The sequence below is a fragment of the Amblyomma americanum genome, chromosome 2 (assembly GCF_052857255.1).
Source record: "Amblyomma americanum isolate KBUSLIRL-KWMA chromosome 2, ASM5285725v1, whole genome shotgun sequence".
Classification (NCBI taxonomy): domain Eukaryota; kingdom Metazoa; phylum Arthropoda; class Arachnida; order Ixodida; family Ixodidae; genus Amblyomma; species Amblyomma americanum.
The window spans coordinates 214,594,120-214,614,311 of NC_135498.1; the positions used below are offsets into that span (position 1 = coordinate 214,594,120).

A 20,192-nucleotide genomic window follows, 5' to 3' on the forward strand; every position below is an offset into this window, starting at 1 on the left:
CCTTCTTCTCTGCCCTTTCCCACTCTCCTTGCTCAAGTGAAGCTATTGCTGTAACCGGTCTATCCTCCTTTGATAAATTATGTACCACGTGCTTTGCTGAAAATTTTTCCGTCATCCTTGTTCCTATGTGTTTTATTGCTTCATCCCCTTCTAGTCGAATACCCTCATCTGTAACAATAAACCTTTGTTCTAGCCTAGTCTTATTACTCATTGCATTTAGATGTTTCCAGAATTTTTGGGCTGCTTTTCTATCCTTTTATTTACTTTTGACATCCATTGGGCGCCCTTTCTTCTAATTTTCTTATTAATCAAATATGATGCGTCCTTTCTACACTTTATAAAGGTATCCCATTTCCTGTCTACTTCGGGTTTTGGTTCCCCCCTCTTCTTGGAATATCTGTGTTCCCTGGATGCTTCCTTGCGCTTTTCTATTGCCCTCCTCATCCCACCAACTCTTGGGTTTGCATCTTTTCCCTTTTAGCTTTACTCGCACCTTAGCTAGCTCTAACTCCAGTAATCGAGTTAATTTGGTATAAGTCCATTCTGTTTCACTATCCTCAAAAATTACTTTCTCGATTTGTTTGGCTGCTGCTTCCAATTGCTTTTCTGAGTAAAAATTCCCCCCTGATTGTTCATCTCGCTTCAGTCCTACATTGCTTTTTCTTCTGAAGCTCAACTTGATACGCTTGTGGTCACTACCTAGACTTATGGAACCATCTTCATCTATGTTCATTACCCCTAATCTATTATACATCCTCTGTGACATTAGTGCATAATCTATCGTCGAGTGCAGACTCCCCGCCTCCCATGTTATGAGCCCTTCACACTTCTCGGTGCTGTTGCATACAACTAAATCATGCCTGTCACACATGTCCTGCAGCATGCTTCCTGTCGAATCCGTGTACCCATCCAGGTCTTCTATGTGTGCATTCATGTCGCCTAATATAATTATCTCACCCGGTCCTCCTAGCTCATCAATGTCGCTTGCAATACATTCTAACATTTTCCTGTTTTCCTCTTTGGCATTAGTCCCTGTCCACAGGTATACAAAGCCAAGGAGTGTTTGTTTGCCTGCCACTTTTCCTTTTAGCCATAAATGTTTCTTGCATCCCAGTTTAACCCTTTGGAAATTCTTACTTTTATGAATGAATGCCCCAATTCCGCCTCCTTTTCTGCTGCCCTCTGTTTTATTGCAATATTCCCATGCGTAGTCTGGGTTACAGGGTGGTTTCTCCATGTCTCTAAGATGCGTTTCCACTAAACCATATACCATTAATTCCTCCTGCCTTAACTGTTCTTCTATTTCCTCCCATTGCAGTCTATTCCTGCCACCTTGCATGTTAATGAAACATATATCTGAATTAACTTGGCCCTGGCATTTTTGTCTATTTCTTCTTCTATGGTTCCATCGTCCCTTTGATCTTGCTTCTTTCTTCTCTACACTGGTTCCCTCAGAGCTCTGGGTCCCCCCAAAAAAGCAGTTGCCTGGCGACCTATCCTACTACCCACCCTCTTGCCAGTGGCACCACCGTAGTGAATGCCATCCTGAGCAAAAGGGTGGGGCCTAACCCCGTACACTTCCCTGTTGACTTCCATCACCCCGTATCTTAGTCGTCGACTCAATAGCCTAATTACACGGTTAGCCTCAATAACCCTCCTTTCCGTTTCGCGAGCCTGCCTCTGGACCTCTGGGATTGCGCATATGGTCACATGCACACTCTCAGAGGCCTCTCTAAGCCTACGCATCCCCACCTCCAACTGCGTCTCAAGATTCTGGCTCCTCCCCTGCAGTACATCATTGAGACCAGCATGGATGACCACAAGGTGTTCGCCATCCATGCTGCCCACCACCACCTCCCGGGCTCTGGCCATTGCATCCACCATGCACTTTCCCGACTGAGCCTCCACCTGCACCCGCCTGTCTGCCTTCACTGCCGTCAGAACGCCTCCCTCAACCCTCGCTACATTCGAGTCCCCGACCACCAGAACTCTCCTGCGCCCCAAACGTTCGCTTCCTAATTCCATCTGTTGGCCTCCGGATCGCTCTAGCTGACTCTCCTGCCGCTGTACGCTATTGTCGCGAGTTTCCATGCCGGCTTTAACCTTTTTCATTTCGTTCTCATTTTTCTCACTCAATGCTCGCTGCACTACAGCACTGTACGATCGACGAGCCTCGTCCCCCACCTGACCCTTCTCCGAACTGGGGTGCCCAGCCGGCCGCGACCTGAGCGCTTCAACCTGTTTTTCTAGCTGGGTCCGCTTTTCCCGCTCTTCTTTAATCTCGCCCACCATTCGCTTCAACAGGGCGGCATTATTCTCCTCCTTTTTAATCAAATCGGCGACCTGAGCTTCCAGCTTAATCCGTGCCTCTCGTTCGACCTGCCGGCCCGCATTAAGTGCATTAAGCCCAGCTTCCCATTCCCCTTTTAACGCATGAACGGCGTCCCCAAACCGCTTGCACATCTTACACACGAAGCTAGCCTCATCCGCCTCGGCTAAGCTCCCGAACCCTGTCTCATCTAAGTAACACCAACGGTCGCACTCCTGGCACTGTACTAACTCCCCGTCCTTGTCCTCCTTAACTTTCCTAGCTTGCCGACCCATCGTCCGGCCGACTACGCCTTGTGAAAGCCCGCCAAAATTCCTATGCGTAAAAACCCGCCAAGAATATTACACAAAACTTCGGCACTACGCAACGTAAAAGCCCGCCAAAATTCCTAGAGAAGAAACCTTCGGCACTAGTCAACGTAAGAGCCCGCTAAAACTCCTGCACAAAAACCTTCGGCACTGCGCAACGTAAAAGCCCGCCAAAATTACGACACAAAAAACCTTCGGCACTACACAACGTAAAAGCCCACCAAAATTCCTACACAAAAACCTTCGGCACTACGCAACGTAAACGCCCGCCAAAAATCCTACACCAAAAACTTTCAGCAATACGCAAGGTAAAAGCCTTCCAAAATTTCTACGCAAAAACCTTCGGTACACACACTTCCGCTAGCCTTTCTAACCTTAACTCGGTTTAAAACTACTGCCCGAAGGCATGTACAAGCGCAAATAGCTTCAGACGTAGTCGCCGCCTAGCGGCCAGTATGCGCAATGTCGAGGCGATCTCAGGGCCCATTGAAATCGAGGAGACGCTTCAGGCATGTTCTTCAGGAGGCATTGCCTGGAGTCGTGGCACATACAACAGACACGAAGGAATGGTAATCGCTCCCTGGGGACACTTCCTTCGTCTTACATCCATGGTTTGCGGCCATTGACCCGGAGGTATTCAACACGAGGGCTTAAAAAGCCAAGCTGCGCCTCGCCCGTAGACCGTGAAGAAGGGACCGAGCCGGTCCCGAAACGTCGTGTTTTTCAAAAAATTAACCTGGTTGGCGTCAGTCATCTTTCTACTAAACTGTTCATAAGCGTTAGTTACATTATTATGCCGCGAGGCTTCCGCGAGGAAGCCGCAAGGGCTTCACCCTACAGCGGAAAGCAGCTGGGCTGATTTACCCAAGGCATTGGGGTTTAAGGATAGTGAAGGGAAAGTAGATTTTAAGTGGGTAGAAGTAACCAAGCGCAGGTTTGGTGGCTAAAAGCAAGACAGGAGTAAAATTTCACAAGACATGGCTAGGTGGCTTGAGCCACCGTCCGATATAAAGGGTTCAGCCGTATTCATCCATCCATTCAATATATGGGCATGTAGACTAGACGTCTAGAGTATTGGAACGCAGCCTATGGAGGCGGGGGAGTGTTTTGCCAACACCCTCTCAATACTTTCTTCAGGCCTCTCCAGGCCCTCCTTTCCACACGCGCTACGTCACGCCAAGTGTCCGGTCAGGCTGCTCACCAAGCGCGGCTCCGCTCCGCTCGGTTGTCTCCCTCGATGTGCTCGCGCTTGCCCGGGCAAGCACAGACAGGAACGCAGTCTTGCAGTGAGCGTCTAGCTGCTGCTTGAGTCTTTCAGCCTGGCGTTGGGTGCATTTCCGTTCGCTCCTCGCACGGCTGTGTCTGTTTCGTGTGGCCGTTTCTTGTGTGGCGTGCGTACCTGTGCTAGCGCACGAATGGGAAACTGATTGCCTGCCGTGTAGCGAGTGCAACTTCGTGAAACATGGGCCGGTGCTGTGTTCCCGGGTGCCGCGGGAACTACCAGAATGGTCCCAAAGTACGTGTTTATTGCTTCCCAAGAGACGAAGTACGAAGAAAAGCCTGGTTGCGAGCCATTCCACGGAAGGATTTCACACCTACAGAGCATTCGAGGGTAAGACTCTGAAATATTGCTTAATAGGCGCTGGTAATTATCTTAGTTGTGAGCTGTCGCTCCCGGAAAGGCATGCTGTCTTTGTAGGCAATGATATCACTTCTTACACTTATGTATGAATTGTCCAGGAAGCATTTAGTTCTGTGGATGTGCATAAGGCTTGTGTAAAAGCTGTGTAAATATGTAAAAGCTGTTCACTATTCAGACTCTTTTTACTTAGTGTTTTAGGCAATGGAGAGTCATGGCGAATGGCCTTGCTTCATTTTCTCGTGCAGGTGTGTGAACTGCACTTCCACGCAGGCGACTTCATTACGACGTTGTCACACCAAGATGAACTGACAGGGAAAATAATAGAGGTGAAGCGTGACAGGCTACAGTTGAAGATTGATGCTGCGCCTTCTGTTTTTCCAAACTGCCCAAAATACTTGTCCTCAACGCCTGGACGGAGTGAATCGCCAGAGACGAAAAAAGCAAGAAGGGAAAACGCTGCTTTGCAGGAGGCTATGAGGAAGTCACTTCAGTCTAATGAGCTTGAACAGAAAAGAAACAAAGTTTCATCTTACGAGGAGTTCAAATCTAAGTTGCCTGGAATCTGCAACACGAAATTCTGGACCGTTTCTGTCGATGAGCAGTGCGTTAGGTTCCTTCTCATCGAGAATGATCCTTCACCTAATGTGAAATGCGCCTTGGTAGTTCTCCCTGATCTGTCACTTTCTGTTTTCTTGAATGGAGTGAAGCTTCTGTCGCTTCCTTCAGGCAAGATTCTGCCAGCTCAAGTATGCGACACCTCCAGCCTGTCCTTGCTGCTAGAAGAACTCGAGATAGGCTTGCATAATATACCTGAGGTGACGAAAGAGTCGAAACATACTAAAGTATTGCAGTTTGTCGGTTCACTGCTTGCAGACCTCATTGAGGACAGTGATACGACGAAAGAACAGTCTTCTTTGCTGAAATTTCTGGTTGAGCAGATAGAGCTTCTCCTCGCGAAACAGCATGTGTATAGCGCAGAGCTGCTGGTATTCGCCAGTATTTTGAATTCAATTTCTCCTCACGCATATCACTTCACAAGAGCTGCATCAAGAATCATTCTGCCCCATCCTTCCACACTGCGCCGTGTTTGCTCAAATTACAAAGCTGACCCTCTTGTGGAGCAAAATCAACCGCACTGTCTCTCCTACATCCGAGAACGAGTCAAATCAATGAAAGACCACGAGAAGACAGTGACCCTGATGATCGATGAGATCCACATAAAACCATACTTCGACTACAAAGGGGGCACAATAGTAGGATCGTCGGTTCATTCAACGGAACCAGCAACAACAGCCCATGTGTTCATGGTACAATCACTCCTTTCTGCAAACAAGGACGTCATTCACATATTACCTGTGAGCAAACTGAGCGCAGAAATTTTGCACGAGCATGCTAAGAACATAATCATTAATGTTGAGAAAATGGGGCTCAAAATTATCGCTGTGATAACGGACAACAATGCTCTGAACCGCAAGATGATGTCGTTATTTGCTACAAGTCCTCAGGTGAGCATTGTCTATCCCCATCCAGCCGATAACGCTCGCCCTCTTTTCTACGTGGTCGATCCTGTACATCTCTTGAAGTGCATTAGGAACAATTGGATTAACCAGAAAAACCCTGGAACATGCCTCTATTTCCCTGAAATGGACTTGAGTGGAGCAATGCCCGAAGGGCCTCCTCGTATGAAAGCTGCTTCTTTCGCAGCTGTGCGGCAGCTTTATTCTTCAGAGAAGACGTCGCTTGTGAAGGCTGCTTACAGACTGAACGCAAAAGCCGTGAATCCAACCTCAATGGAGCGGCAAAATGTAAAGCTCGCTCTCGACGTCATTAATCAGTTTGTTTCAAATGCCCTCAGGACACATGGTTCCGCGTTCAAGATTCCTCAAGCTGAGTCGACTGCTCTTTTCATTGACGTTATCCTCACATGGTGGCAAATAGTCAATGTTAAGACCCCTTGCAAAGGCCAGAGGCTAAGGGACAGCATGCAAGACCCTGTAAGGTCTGTTGATGACACACAGTTAGCTTTCCTGAGCGGCGTTGTGGACTGGTTGGACGCTTGGGCAAGAATAAACATCACCAGTGGCTCGCTGACGAAAGAGACTCACAGTGCTTTGCGACTGACATGCTATTCTCTGGTAGAACTCTCGCGCTACTGCTTAGAAGAACTTCACTTCAAGTACGTACTGCTGGGCAAATTTCAGACGGATGCGCTAGAAGACCGGTTCGGCCGTTACCGCCAGCTGGCAGGATCACAGTACCACATTTCCGTGCGTCAGCTCTACGAATGTGAGAAGAAGCTTCGTCTTCAAAAACTTTTGACATTTCCACGCGAGGAAACAGAGTTTGAAGACGTAAGTGAGGATCTTGTCCCATGCAACTTTTCTGTGGCTGTCAGCGACGACGATATTACACACGCCCACTCTGACATGGATGCTATTGTCTACATTGCAGGATACGCTGCTCATGCTGCTTTAAAGAAGCTTTCATGTTCTGCTTGCTTCAGCACATTGGTGATTGAAAATCGAGAGATCGAAGCGGAAAATACTGCCATGATAGCTAACCTGTCGAGAGGAGGGCTGAAGTTTCCCCAGCCATGCACAGTTCACATGGTACTGATGACTAAACTAGTTGCAGAGAAGTTGTCTTTTGGAGCAACCGCGGAAGATTTTCTCTCCTGTAGAAATCAACGTGGTGTCGTGATTTCACAGACGATTTCCCTCGTGGACGAACACGACATTGAGACATGTGAAAATGGCCACACTGCACAAACTCTCCTGCGCTTGGTAGTACGCGTTGCAACCAACGTTGTTCTAAACAACTTTTGCAAACTAAGAAATGATGCCATACAAGACAATGCGCAGCAGAAGGCCGCAGCCCGGAAAGCAGCAACGCTTAAGAAGAAGTAAGTTTTATTCCCAAGCAATAAAAATGCTTTGCGCACACTTCATTGCTGGTGTCTCGTCGTTTTTTATTGTAAGGGTCAGATTAGCTGTACAAATACTCAACAGCGCAACATTATTGTGAGTGTCATTATTGCTGTGTGTGAAAGCTTTAAGCAAAACACAATACAGAATAAAACTAACACAATGCGCAGTAGACGGTGTTTTTTTTTTCAATGTTCACGAACTTCTACTTTAACAACTAGATATACGCATGTGCGGTCTGTGCGGATGGATTTTACCGCACGGCAGACATCATGTACGTGATAGAACCTAATAATTAGATGATTAATTGAAATTAACTAATCAATTTTTATTATAATGACCAATAATGCGAAATTGGCGGCCGTATGCTAAATTGTTTATTATAAAAAACTGTATTAGCAGCTCGAACTTTCTTGACAATAAGGTGTTCTGCAATAAAAAAAATATATAAAGCAGATAAAATGATAGCCTAAGGCGCGCACAAACTAGCGAATTTCTTTTCTGCAGCAACGACAAAAATGAAAATGAAGGAATCACTTATAAGGCAGCTACGTACGGCAGTACCCGAATAGTGCAGACGGGCGCGGCGCGCTGAAATCGCGGAGCGCGGGGCCTGCACGGTCCCTTGGCGTGACGTCACGCGGCCGGTGGAGAGGCCTTAGCATTGAGAGGGTGTTGGTTTTGCGGTAGGTTTGAAGATTTTCGTGGTACATCTTCAAACCTCCCGCAAAACACCCCTCCGCCTCCTTTTGCCGAATCTCCACGGCCGAGAAACGAGATAGCGCCAGCGGTGCAATCGCTGAGAAAGGGGCCTTTTCGTTTCGTCGTGGCCGCAGATCCGGCTTTTTCTTATTGATTCAGGCAAGTACAAGCAAACTGGGGTATAAAACTATTCTGCCAACGAAATGCCATTTCTGTGCGAAATTTGAGCTCGAACAATTCGCCGGTTTAACTGTGAGGCACATTCTTCGGCGCGCGTTTAATTCAGTTATCCCCTAGCAAAGAGAAGTCCGCAGTTTATTAAGCCATCATACAGTAAACAGGCGCCTTCGTTTCCAAACAGTTTGTTCGTGTTTATTTTTTTATAGTGACGATTCTGCCACTTCTAGGCATCGGAGGAGCGTCGATTCATCCTCTTGGCATATCTGTGTACGCTGCTAGCAGACGACACACTGCTAGGCGACGATCAAGGCGCGAAGTAGACTCCGCGGTCGAAGCGGTGACGTGGCGGCCGGAAAGGTTGCAGTATTTCTGCGGCAGCGGTTTTCGCTCGCTCTCGCCTCTGAATGTCGAAATGTAAGCGAGCCATAACGATGTTGCGTTAAAATTCTTCGCGCGGTTCAGGATGTTGGCGGTCATTGTGGTGGGCGGCACAATTGGCGGCTGTAATTAGCTAGCGACGCCAAGGCTTGCTGACGAACCAGGCCTGCACTCGAAGCACAGCCAATGCCAAGCTGCACTTGAACTGCCGGGACTAGCGCTGCACGCGCTGCACGCTCGCAGAACCTGCGGCACCGGCGCATAATTTTACACTGAACTGGTGGGGCGAGTGCGGTGTCTAGCATGGATGGATGGATGGAAGGTAGGAGCGTCCCCTTTGAAACGGGGCATAGGTAGTTGCCACCATGCTCAGTTTTTTCCCCTTTATTTTTGTTTAACTCTGCTGTAAGTTGTTAATAAAATTCGCCATTCCTGTTGCACGTCACGCCCTCTCTCGGGAGCTCGTGGCGGCCATCGCGAAAGCAGCCCGTCCTCTGCCTCCGGTCGTCACACTGAGTGTTTGAGGTGCAGCGGTGGTGGCTGAGGTTCCAAAAATTTGCAAGAAATCGCCCGATCAGCTGGCTCACAGTCGCTTCGAGGAGCATCGTATGTGAGCGTCCAGCAGCGTGGTTTCTGTGGCTGTGCGTGGCGCTCCCAGTGAGTGGTGAGTGGCCCCCCACTTCCCATGCGGCGTCGAGCACCTCGCCACAGCAGTCGACTCTCGCCGCCGATGCTGGCAGGCCTCCTCCGTGCGAGCTCCTCCGCGGCGCACCAGCAGCGGCAGCATGGCAACAGCAGGGGCCAGCGGCGGCCTGCGGCGGTCCTGCGTGCGCTCCATCGCGTACGCCAGCAAGGGCGCCACCGCCGAGCTGAACCCCAAGGATAAGTCGCGCACCGTGCAGTCCTTCTACAACCAGTCGGCCATCGACGTCGCCGCTGCAAAGGTGCGACCCCTTTGCATTGCATCGCTGCCCACATCCGCGTTTGCTTGTCTCGCCGTACGTACACGTGCTTGCTCCGAGGAGGACCTGCAACCTGTTTGCTCGCGATCTGTTGGGGCCGTTGAGGCAGACGTAGTGCGTGCTAGGTTCGCCGCAAGAGGCCGGCTGTAGTCGGTGCCTTCGGGATGAAAAAATAGCGCGCAAGGAACGCGAAGGATGGGAACAACGTCGTTCTTCCGTCCTTCGTGTTTCTTTTGCGCTATTCTTTTATGATGAACGTACTCCAACTCTCTCAACTTTCGGCACTGCGGTCGGTGCCTCGAAGGCGCGTGTCGAAGCCATGCAGTCGCTCTCACGGAAACAAGGGCGGACAAGCACGCGTTCCAGATTTGCTCTGCCAAATGTTGTGGCCAAGTTTTCTAGGTAGCAGTTAATGCTTTTTCAAAGACCTAGAAAGGCAGTACGAAAATGTCATTCGTAAAGCGCGACATGATTCAATGAGGCAGACTTGTGCCAGTTGGGCAGCTTTCCCAAATGCAGATGTCGGCGATCTGCACTGTTGTGTCAAACAGCTTGCATGGCATGGAAAAGAAAACATTCGCAGCAAATTTTCCTCCCACCTTCTCCAGGCCACGCGTGACCTTGTGCACATACCGAATAACTTCGAACTTCCGCCGCTCACTTTCCACAAGCTACCATAAGGCCTTCAACAGCGATTCCACAACAGGAGAGCAGGAGGAAACCAAGCAGAGGAAAGCCGATCTACTTGACTGGTATGGAACTGATCTGCACAAAGCTCGGACAAGACTTAACAAGGGAGGATCAGAGACAGGAAGGTGCAGTTCCCCGCTTGACGAGCTTGGAGCGACAAGAATCGCATTGTAAAGAATTCTTCTTTGATCTTGGGATGTACACCCAACACAAGTGGCCCCCTTCGTTAAAAACAATTTCAAGTCCAAAAACTGTCAAGTGTAGTTTTCAGGGAGTTCAAAGCTAAAATTCAAATTAGTGAAAGTATATTTAAAAGACGCGAACACGTACTTCATTAGCAACCACTTCTAGCCTATCATCAGGATTAATATTTAAAAGGATTAAGAAGTCGTCAACCTATTTAAACACCCGCATGATCCGGTCGTCAGTAAGCACGCGCGAGAGCAAGCCGTCATCTTCAGCTAAAAAGATCTCATTGAGAACTGGAGCCACACTCAAGCCTATACAAATACCTCTTTGCTGAACATAGAAATTATTCTGAAAGCATACAATGGTAGAAGAAAGGTAGAATTTCAGCAGTTCTAGAGAACCCCCTACTGAGATGCCGCACGCATTCTGGAAGGCCACCCCCCCCCACACGTTCAATGCAGTTGTGGACTGCTAAGAACAGCTCCTCAACGTCTATTGAGAAGCTGGAGTTCACCCCTACAGGCTCTTTCTGAAAAGTTCCTCCAAGCTGCCCAAGCTGCTGATCTTGTAAGTATCCTCACGTGCCAGGCTTTTGGGACCGAGTTCTTTTGGAAGAAAAGTCGACTGGTCCTGCCTATAGCATTTAAAAAGCAGGTTGGTGTGGTTCCTATTGTTTTCCTTAGAGCAGCGGTGGTCCCTCCTGACATCAAAAAGGTTCTCAACAAGGGTCCCAAGTTCAACCTTGAAGTACCACTTCGGAAACTTGACCATCTGGCTTCGGTACACAGGATCGCTGACAAGGTGCAGGGAGAAGAGAGAGAGAGAGCGCTGTCTGTTGGAAGGCATTGGTCGTGTGCGGAACGGCTGCAAAGAAAAGGACGGCACTTCCCTGTTGAAAACAGTCGCAGGCTGCCTTTATGATTCTGGGCTCGCCCTAATGTTGGCCGATAAGGTTTATGGTCTTATCTCAGAAGCTATTTGGTGAGAAGGCCTTATTAGCTATAAACAAGAACTTTCGGCCTATGGATTTAAAAGCTAAGGCGAAGGCGATAGCGCCTGGCACGTGAGGATCCTTACAAGATCAGCAGCTTGGGCAGCTTGGAGGAAATTTTCAGAAAAAACCTCTTCAATAGACATTGAGGAGCTGTTTTACTTTGTTCACCATAAGTTGTTCTTGGCAGTCCACAACTGCATCGAACGTTTGGGGGTGGTGGCCTTCCAGAATGCTTGCGGCATCTCAGTAGAGGGTTCTCTGGAACTTCTGAAACTGTACCTTTCTTCTACGATTGTATGCTTTCAGAATAACGACTTCTATGTTCAGCAAAGAGGTATTTGTGTAGGCTTGAATGTGGCTCCAGTTCTCACTGAGATCTTTTTAGCTGAAGATGAAACGATCGGGCACCTACTGTGTGACTGCCCTAGTTTTGAGTGAGCGTGCTTTCCTGGCTGCTACACTGCGCCGCTTGGACTCTTGTCCTTTTACAGATACCAAGATTCTGGGGCCTTGGACAAAATCTTCATCACAAAGGAATGCGGTGAAGGTGCTCCTGAACTTCTTAAGGGATTCGGGGTTGAGTTCCCGACTATAAACTTTAAGCCTTAAGTGTGCGCCCTCGGTCCCCTTGTCATAGTGGTCGATAGAGACATGAAAAACTCGCTTCGTTGTTGCTCTTTCTTTCCTTTTTTTCTCTTTGTTCCCCTCCCCTCATGTAGAGTAGCCTACAGGGCATCGCCTAGTTAACCTTCCTGCCTTTCCGTCCTGTTTCTCTCTCTCTCTTTAGCTGAAGTTGACGGCTTGCTCTCTCGCGTGCTTACTTATGATCGGATCACACGAGTGTTTAGATATGTTGATGACTTCTTAATTTTCTTAATATTACTCCTGATGATATTTTAGAAGTGGTTGCTAATGAACTCTTAGCGTCTTTTAAATCTACTGCCATTAATTTGAATTTTACCATTGAACTTCCTAAAAACTGCACTTTACAGTTTTTAGACTTCAAATTGTTTTTTAACAAAGGGGGCCACATACGTGTTGGGCGTACATCCCAACATCAAAGAAGGCTCTTTTACTGTACGATTCTTGACACTCCAAGCTCATCAAGCAGGGAACTGCATCTTACAGTCTCAGATGCTCCCTTGTTAGGTCTTGTCCGCGCTTGGTATGGATCAGTTTTACCGGTCAAGCAGATCGGCTTCGCTCTGCTTGGTTTCTTCCCGCTCTTGCGGAATCATTGTTCAATACCTTATGGCCCAATCCAAAGAAACAAGAGTTGATGGAATGCGAGCGGTGAAAGTTTGAAGTTATTTTGTATGTGCACAAGATCTTGCATGGCCTGAAGAAGGTAGGGGAAAAATTTGATGTGAATGTTATGTTTTCCACGCCATGCAAGCTGTCTCATCTCTACCTACTAACGAACAAAAACGAAAGTAGCCGGAAGAAAGCAGGCTGTGGAATCAACTACAGAACGAAGTACATGCCCTGCAGAACAGAAGTTGTGCACGAGATACCACTCAACTGCGGTTCCATATATACAGGGCAGATGGGACGTTGCATTAATAAGTGTCTTCAAGAGCATAGCAACTCTTTTAGTTTGCATTGTGGGCAGCACTTGCCTAGACACTGCCAGTCTTGTGAAAAGAAGAAAAGGGAAAAATTTATGCCACTTTTCAAGCAAATATTATAGGCCGTGCAAGGGATGAAAAGGCATGCGAAATCATTGAAGCCTTTCACATCGTGAGCTATGGGCCTGAAAATTGCGTTAGTGAGGCATTGATATGCCTGTACAAGAAAGAGCTCACTTTCTTGGCTTTATAAGATGACTTCGTTGGGTGTAGTGCTTGAGTTTTTGTTGTATGTATGCATATTTTGCTGTTGAAGGAAAGGGGCATTGCTCCAATAAATGTGTTGCTAGCTATGTGTTCGTCTTGTCCACTTCTCTTCTGTGTCCTGTCCCCTGCATAGGTGTACGTTTTTATAATCATGTCTTACCAACTAGCCCCTCATCGCTGACTCCTGGAATTGATGGTCACAAAGAGGTGGGTGCGTACACATGTTTATTTGTGCGCTGCTGTTCTTTAGAACCACCTCGTGTCTAGGAGATAGGGTGGATTTCGGGTGCAAGGATGGATGATGGGGGGGGCAGGATATGCAGGTTTATTATTTATTTATTACAGATGCCTGCAGCGCCCGGAAGCATTATTGCAGGGGGGGAAACACAATGACTTCTGCTCGTTTGTCCGAAAGTACAGAGGATAACAAAAATACAATACAAATACAACTACAAAAATACCAATATAAAAAAATACAAAATACAAGTAATAATAGATGAGGAAAAGCATGCACTGAAGGAGACCAACCGTGCAAAAAAAAAAAAAAACGCTAATGAAATGAAAAGACATGCGCAAAAGAACTGCGCGCCACGTCACACATCAGATAAGAATGCACCTTCCGTGCTGCACTCAGTGACGCCAGCCGGCAGCCTGTTCCACTCATTGATCATCCGTGGAAAGTGCGAGGCTTTGTAAATCTCTGTCTTACATTTAATCTCTCGGATCTTCCACTGATGATCAAGTCGTCTAGAAAAAATGTGAGGTTGAAGCAGGTACCAGTCTCTGTCAATGCTCAACCTTCCAAAATAGATGCGATGCATGATTTGCAACCTCAGATGTTTCCTACGGTTAGCTAAAGATCCCCAACCAAGGTGGTTTTTAAGAGACGTGACACTAGTTGCAAAGCTGTAATTATTGGACACAAATCGCGCAGCATTATTCTGGATGTGCTCGAGCATGTCACATAAGTAAGCAAACTGGGGGTCCCATACAGGGCAGGCATATTCAAGAATTGGTCGTGTGTACATGAAATACAGGAGTTGTTTCACATTAGACGGCGTTTTATTGAAATTTCGTTTTAAGAAATTAGGCATTCTGCAGGCCTTTGATGTGATATACTCAACTTGCTTCGTCCACGTTACAAACAATCTGAGTGCGAACCATTAATCAAAACACGCTGCATGTGGCCCTGAAGATCGAATGAAGGCAATCGATGACAGTGGTGTGGAGACGAAGACAACTTAACTAATGCAATAATACTAAATGAGGTACAGAGTCAAAGGCTTTCTTAAAATCTGGAAATACGCAATCTATTTGATAGCCACGGTCATAGGAAGAAAACAGATCATTACTAAACTCAAGCAACTGAGTAGTACAGGAAAAACATGACCTAAAGCCATGCTGAACTTCTGTAAAATACTCATGAGAGTCGAGGTGTTTTATGACTTCACTATATATTATGTGCTTCAACGTTTTACAGCACACACTGGTTAAAGAAATCGGTCAATAATTAACAACAGAGCTTTTTGATCCACTTTTATGCACTGGTACCACATTAGCATTTTTTCAGTCATTTGGCAGAGACGCCGAATAAAGAGATGCTCAGAACAAGATCACTAAGTAATGAGAGATTTCATTCGCGCATGACATTAAACAAAGTTAGGAACACCATCAGGACCACCGGCAGAAGATGAATTGATATCACTAGGCAATTTTAACACGCCTTGGTGAGTAGAAACCAATTCAGACATGGTTTCAATGACAGATTAATGAATTAACGGAAGTTCTCCAATGTACTTTGGCGCAAAAGCAGATTGAAAAAAGCATTAAAGCAACATGCCTTGTCACCATCATTAGTAATAACTTCATCATCGAGGTCTAAATTCAGGATTCCAACTGGTTCACGTCCGTTGTGCTTCAAAAACGTCCACATTCCTTGGGATTATTATGCAGTTTTGATCCCAAGTCATTTAAAAAGCTATCCTTAAGAGCTTTAATTTCAGATTTTAGTGTACTGCCAAGAGCACGAATCGACCGCAATACTGCAGGGCACCGATTTTTTTTGTGATTCTAGAAGGCGATGTTTCTTCTTGATAAGCCGTCTGGTCTGCCGCGTGATCCACGGTTTGTCACGGTGGCGCTTTCCAGAAAGACTTTTGGATGGGATATACTGATCAATTAGGCATTCCAGCTTATTCTTGAAAACTTCCCAAAGGGAACTACAATCTAAATTCTGACTAAGATTAATAAATTCAGGAAGGAAAGAGGCAAGTTCGTTCACCATTGATGTATAGTCACCCTTGTTAAAAAAGAAAACCTTTCGAGGTTGACCTCTTGGAATTAAATATAGAAAATGTCAAACATTAGCGACACCACAACTGTGGACGCTTATTACTGGTATGATCACAGTGTCATGCACTACGGAAGGGCGGTTGCAGAACAGTAAATCTAATACTGAAGACGAGCGCTCAGTTTCCCATGTAGGCTCAGTGACATACTCATATAGGTCATTAGTAGTAATTAATTCATAAAAGGATGAAGACAATGAAGAATGGTTGTACGAAGAGGTTTGTAGTCTACCCATTTGAAATCAGGCATGTTGAAGTCCCCACCAAAATGAGTAATTTTTTAAGCTGAGTAGAAATTCTGACAGCGATCTGAGAGCGTCAGGATTGCTAGCGGAAGGAGGACAGTAGACCGAGCCAATAGCCAAATTTTTTTCATTGTTTAGGCGAAGGTTGCACCATACTGACTCACAACCAATGATCTCATCCGCCCACCTAACCTTCTGCCGCCCCCTGCTACGCTTGCCTTCTCTTGGAATCCACTGTTACCCTTAAGGACCAGCGGTTATCTTGCCTTCGCAATACATGCCCTGCCCAAGCCCATATCTTATTCTTGATTTTGACTAGGATGTCATTAACACGCGTTTGTTCCCTCACCCACTCTGCTTGCTTCCGGTCTGTTAACGTTACACCTATTCTTTTTTCTTTCCATAGCTCGCTGTGTTGTCCTTAACTTAAGCTGAACCCTTTTCGTTAGCTTCTACCTATCTGCCCCGTAGGTGAGTACCGGTAAGGTACAGCTGTTGTACACTTTTCTCTTGAGGGATATTGGTAACGTGCTATTCATGATCTGAGAGAACCTGCCATATGTGCTCCACCTCATTCTTGTGCTTCTAGGTATTTCTCTCTCATGATCCGGATCAGCTGTCACTACCTGCTCTAAGTAGACATATTCCTTTACCACTTCCAGCACCTCGCTGCCAATTGTGAACTGCTCTTCCCTTGCTAGACTGTTAAACATTACTTTGGCTTTCTGCATTTTAATTTTTAGACCTACCGTTTTGCTCTGCCTGTCTAAATCATTGATCATGCTGAGTGACTCAGCAAGGCAATGTCATCAGCAAATCGCAGATTATTTAGGTCTTCTCCGTTAACTGTTATCCCCAACTGTTCCCAATTCAGGCCTCAGAATACCGCCTGTAAACAGGCGGTGAATAGCATTGGCGAGATCGTGTTTCCTTGCCTGACGCCCTTCCTTGTTGGGCACCTAATAGTTAAACGAAAATAGTCACCGCGGTGGCTCAGCGGTTATGGTGCTCTGCTGCTGACTGAAAGACGAGGGTTCGATTCCGGCCGCAATGGTTGAATTTCGATGGAGTCGAAATTCTAGAGGCCTGTGTATTGTGCGTTGTCAGTGCATGTTAAAGAACCCCAGGTTGTTGAAATTTCCGGAGCCCTTCACTACGGGGTCCCTCATAGTGTGAGTCGCTTTGGGACATTAAAGGGGCTGTGAAAGGGGGTCTCAACAAAGATACAATGTGTGTAGGATGCTAAAGAACGCTGCTTCACAAATATCCTTCAGCATGAATTTTTTAGATGCATTTTGCGGAAGCTGAGTTATGTGTAGCCAAGATGTGAATTTCTGCGTGGTCACGCCTTTCCGTCTCCTCTCGTCGCTTTTTGCATGCTGAAATGTTGCTCCTCCGCCGGCCCCTCGCACTCGCCCCCTCCGCCGGCTGCCAATGCGTGCAGACCAATGCCAGCAGTCCACTGCTGACGTAATGAGCGCTACATGACGTAATGCGCACAAATGCTGACATGACGAGCGCGGATTCGGGCGAAAGCCCAGAACCACAGGTCGCCGCTAGGCGTGCAAGCGCGAGTTTTAAAAATTGTATTGTAAATTATCGGCTTAATTTTGAGGTCTTGTATGGGGCATGATTGCTCGTTGGCCTGTACTCTACATAATGCGAGCATTTTATAGCCAACCTCAGGCACCCTTTTCAGGGACCTTCTAAACCTCTATGAACCATTAAACAAATAAGCAAGAAAAATTTGCAGTGGCTTAGCTCAGCTAGGCCAGGATTTAAATTTCGATATATTTTGTAATAACACTGACAGTGTTCACAAACTTTGGGAAAGGTTTAAAGGTATGGTACATGAATGTATTGAATGCCAAGTGCGGGTTATTGTTAAAAAGATGAAAAACCCATGGATTTCTAGGGTGACACTGCAGTTAAAAAGAAAACTGAAACGGATGAAAAAGAAAAAGCAAATAGTCATTCTCCAGATCTAGAACAAAAATCATTTTGCTTAGTTCTCAACTAAAACAGAACACTGTCACTGACAAACAGCGTTACTTTGATGAATCTTTGCCCAACTTTATATCAGAGTATCCCGAGAAATTTAGCGATTGGTCTCCCCAACCTCAAAAACCAATAATGAGTTTGAAATCAAAGGTGTTCTGGTCAGTGATGCACAAACAGTATCTAATGTATTCAATGAACATTTGAAGTCCATGTTTACTGATGACAGTAATATCTTTCCAAAATTTGAAGCTTCACTGCTGACTCTGGATGACCTTGTAATTAGTGAGCATGGCATTTTAAACATGTTGCTTAACATTGATATAAAGAAATCACCTGGACCAGACAACATACCTAATGCCTTTTTGAAAAGATATGCATAATGGACATCTAAATATTTGTTTGCTTTATTTACAAGGTCCTTAAATGAAGGTCGTATTCCGAGAGACTGGGGGACTGCTAGAGTGAAACCGCTTCATAAAAGTGGAGGCAAGTGATTGATCAAGAACTACCACCCTATTTCACTCACATCGACTGCTTGTAAACTACTTGAACACATAATTCCAATCACATATCAAACTTTCTCGAAGCTAATAATTTTTTTACTAAGTATCAGCATGGATTCAGGAGGGGTTACTCAACTTGTACACATCTAGTTGAAACTATACATGATTTTGCCTCGTCAATTAACAATAGAACGCAGATTGATATCGTATTAATGGACTTCTAGAAAGCCTTTGATAAGGTTACTCACGAAAAGGTAATTTTTAAATTGGACACAGCACTTCATAACGAACAATTGGTAAAATGGATTTCAGCCTATCTTTCAAACAGAGAGCAATTCGTTGTTTTTAATGATCATTGTTCTGCCAGGCTTACAGTTCACTCTGGCGTCCTGGCGTCCCTCAGGGCTCTGTTCTTGGGCCTCTGTTTTTTTTAATATATATTAATTTATTGTCGCTAACATTCCTGTGAAAAATAGACTTTATGCTGATGATTGTGTTATTTATACAGAAGTAAGAAATGTCTCCGATCAACTATTACTTAACAGTGCGTTGCGAACGGTTTTTGCATGCTGTGAAGCATTGCAAATGTCCATTAACTTTGAAAAAACTGTACTAATGAGAATCGCTCACAAAAAGAAATTCTTACCTTTCGATTATTGTTAACGGCATGACACTGAAAGAAGTAACAGAATATAAATATCTAGGGCTCTGGGTCACTGACACTCTTAGTTGGAATAAACATATTGACTTCATAACGTGTAACGCTTTTCGTAAACTGTTTTTCTTGAGACGGGCATTGCGGTTGTCTACCCCATCTGTACGCCTACTTGCTTACAAATGTATTGTTCTGCCTACCTTAGATTCTGCTGCTATCATTTGGGACCCATTCACGCAAACAAACAAATAAATTAGAGAAGGTTCAAAAGAGGGCGGCACGATACATATGTAACAATTACCGACGTACATCAGTAACACATCTTTTAAACCAAGCTGGCCTTCCGACAATAACTGAGCGAAATCGTTGCGCACGTCTTAAACTTAGGTATCAATTGATCAAAAGACACTACAGAACGGAGCTTACCGATTTGCTTGTTTTTTCGTCCGGATATGCAACGCGACGACACCAGCTCACTTTAACTCCTTTTCGCGTTCGAAATAACTGCTTTAAATGCTCATTCCTTCCATGAACTATTTCCGACTGGAATAACCTCACTAACAATGAAGTGCTGCAGCCGTCGCGGATGTTGTTCTCGCAACATATCACCTAGTTTTTATTTGCATTTGCTATTTCACTGTTCTGTTGTATATGTTTAATTGGTGTATTCCCAGTGGTGCAGAGCTTCGACTTGCACTGTTATTTTTGTTTACTTTTGCCTGTTTTGTTAAACTGCTTAGTTTGTATCCCCACCCTGCTAAAATTCCCACTCCGTGATTGCAGTATCAATAAATAAATAAATAATACAACCTTTGTCCGTAAAGTTTCGAGACTGAGTCCATTAAAAAAAATTCGTTTAACATTGAAGTTATTTGTGCAGCACTTCTTCAAAATAGTCTCCCTTGCAGTCTATACACAGCTTCCAACGCTTCTTGAGGTTTTGGAAACAGTTGGAAAACGCTTCTTTTGGCAGGGCTGTCAGCTCCTTTGTCGTGGCGTCTTGAATGGCCTCCACACTCCCCATCCAGCAACCTTTTAGGAAGGCTCTCTTCACACGAGGAAACGAAAAAATTGCATGGGGAGAGGTCAGGCAAGTATGGTGGATGGGGAAGTACAGTAATTCTGTGCTTGGCGAGAAATTTTGTTGCACTGAGAGCAGTGTGCATCCTTGCGTTATTGTGGAGAAGGCTCCATTGTCAAAATGCCCATAAGTCAGGATGACGGCATCGCAGTGCATCATGCATGTGTTGGAGCACACGGATATAAAACTCCTGATTCACCATCTGCCCTTGTGGGACGAACTCGTG

At 45.9% G+C, this 20,192-nt stretch overlaps 1 protein-coding gene across 7 annotated transcripts in view; it reads left to right on the top strand.

The window, feature by feature from the left end:
- The first annotated feature begins 7,929 nt into the window (after positions 1-7,929).
- The window catches only part of LOC144122130 (branched-chain alpha-ketoacid dehydrogenase kinase-like), a 124,117-nt gene continuing 111,854 nt past the window's right edge, over positions 7,930-20,192 (top strand). For 2 of the 7 annotated variants that reach the window (XR_013312813.1, XM_077655676.1), the window contains exon 1: positions 8,081-9,407. Coding sequence is in view for 6 of the 7 variants with exons in the window: in XM_077655676.1 (XP_077511802.1) it covers positions 9,249-9,407 (159 nt within the window). In the remaining variant the exon portion in view is untranslated. Of the gene's footprint in view, positions 9,408-20,192 lie in introns of all 7 variants that reach the window. The other 5 variants (XM_077655673.1, XM_077655675.1, XM_077655679.1 and 2 more) reach the window with 5 other exon arrangements.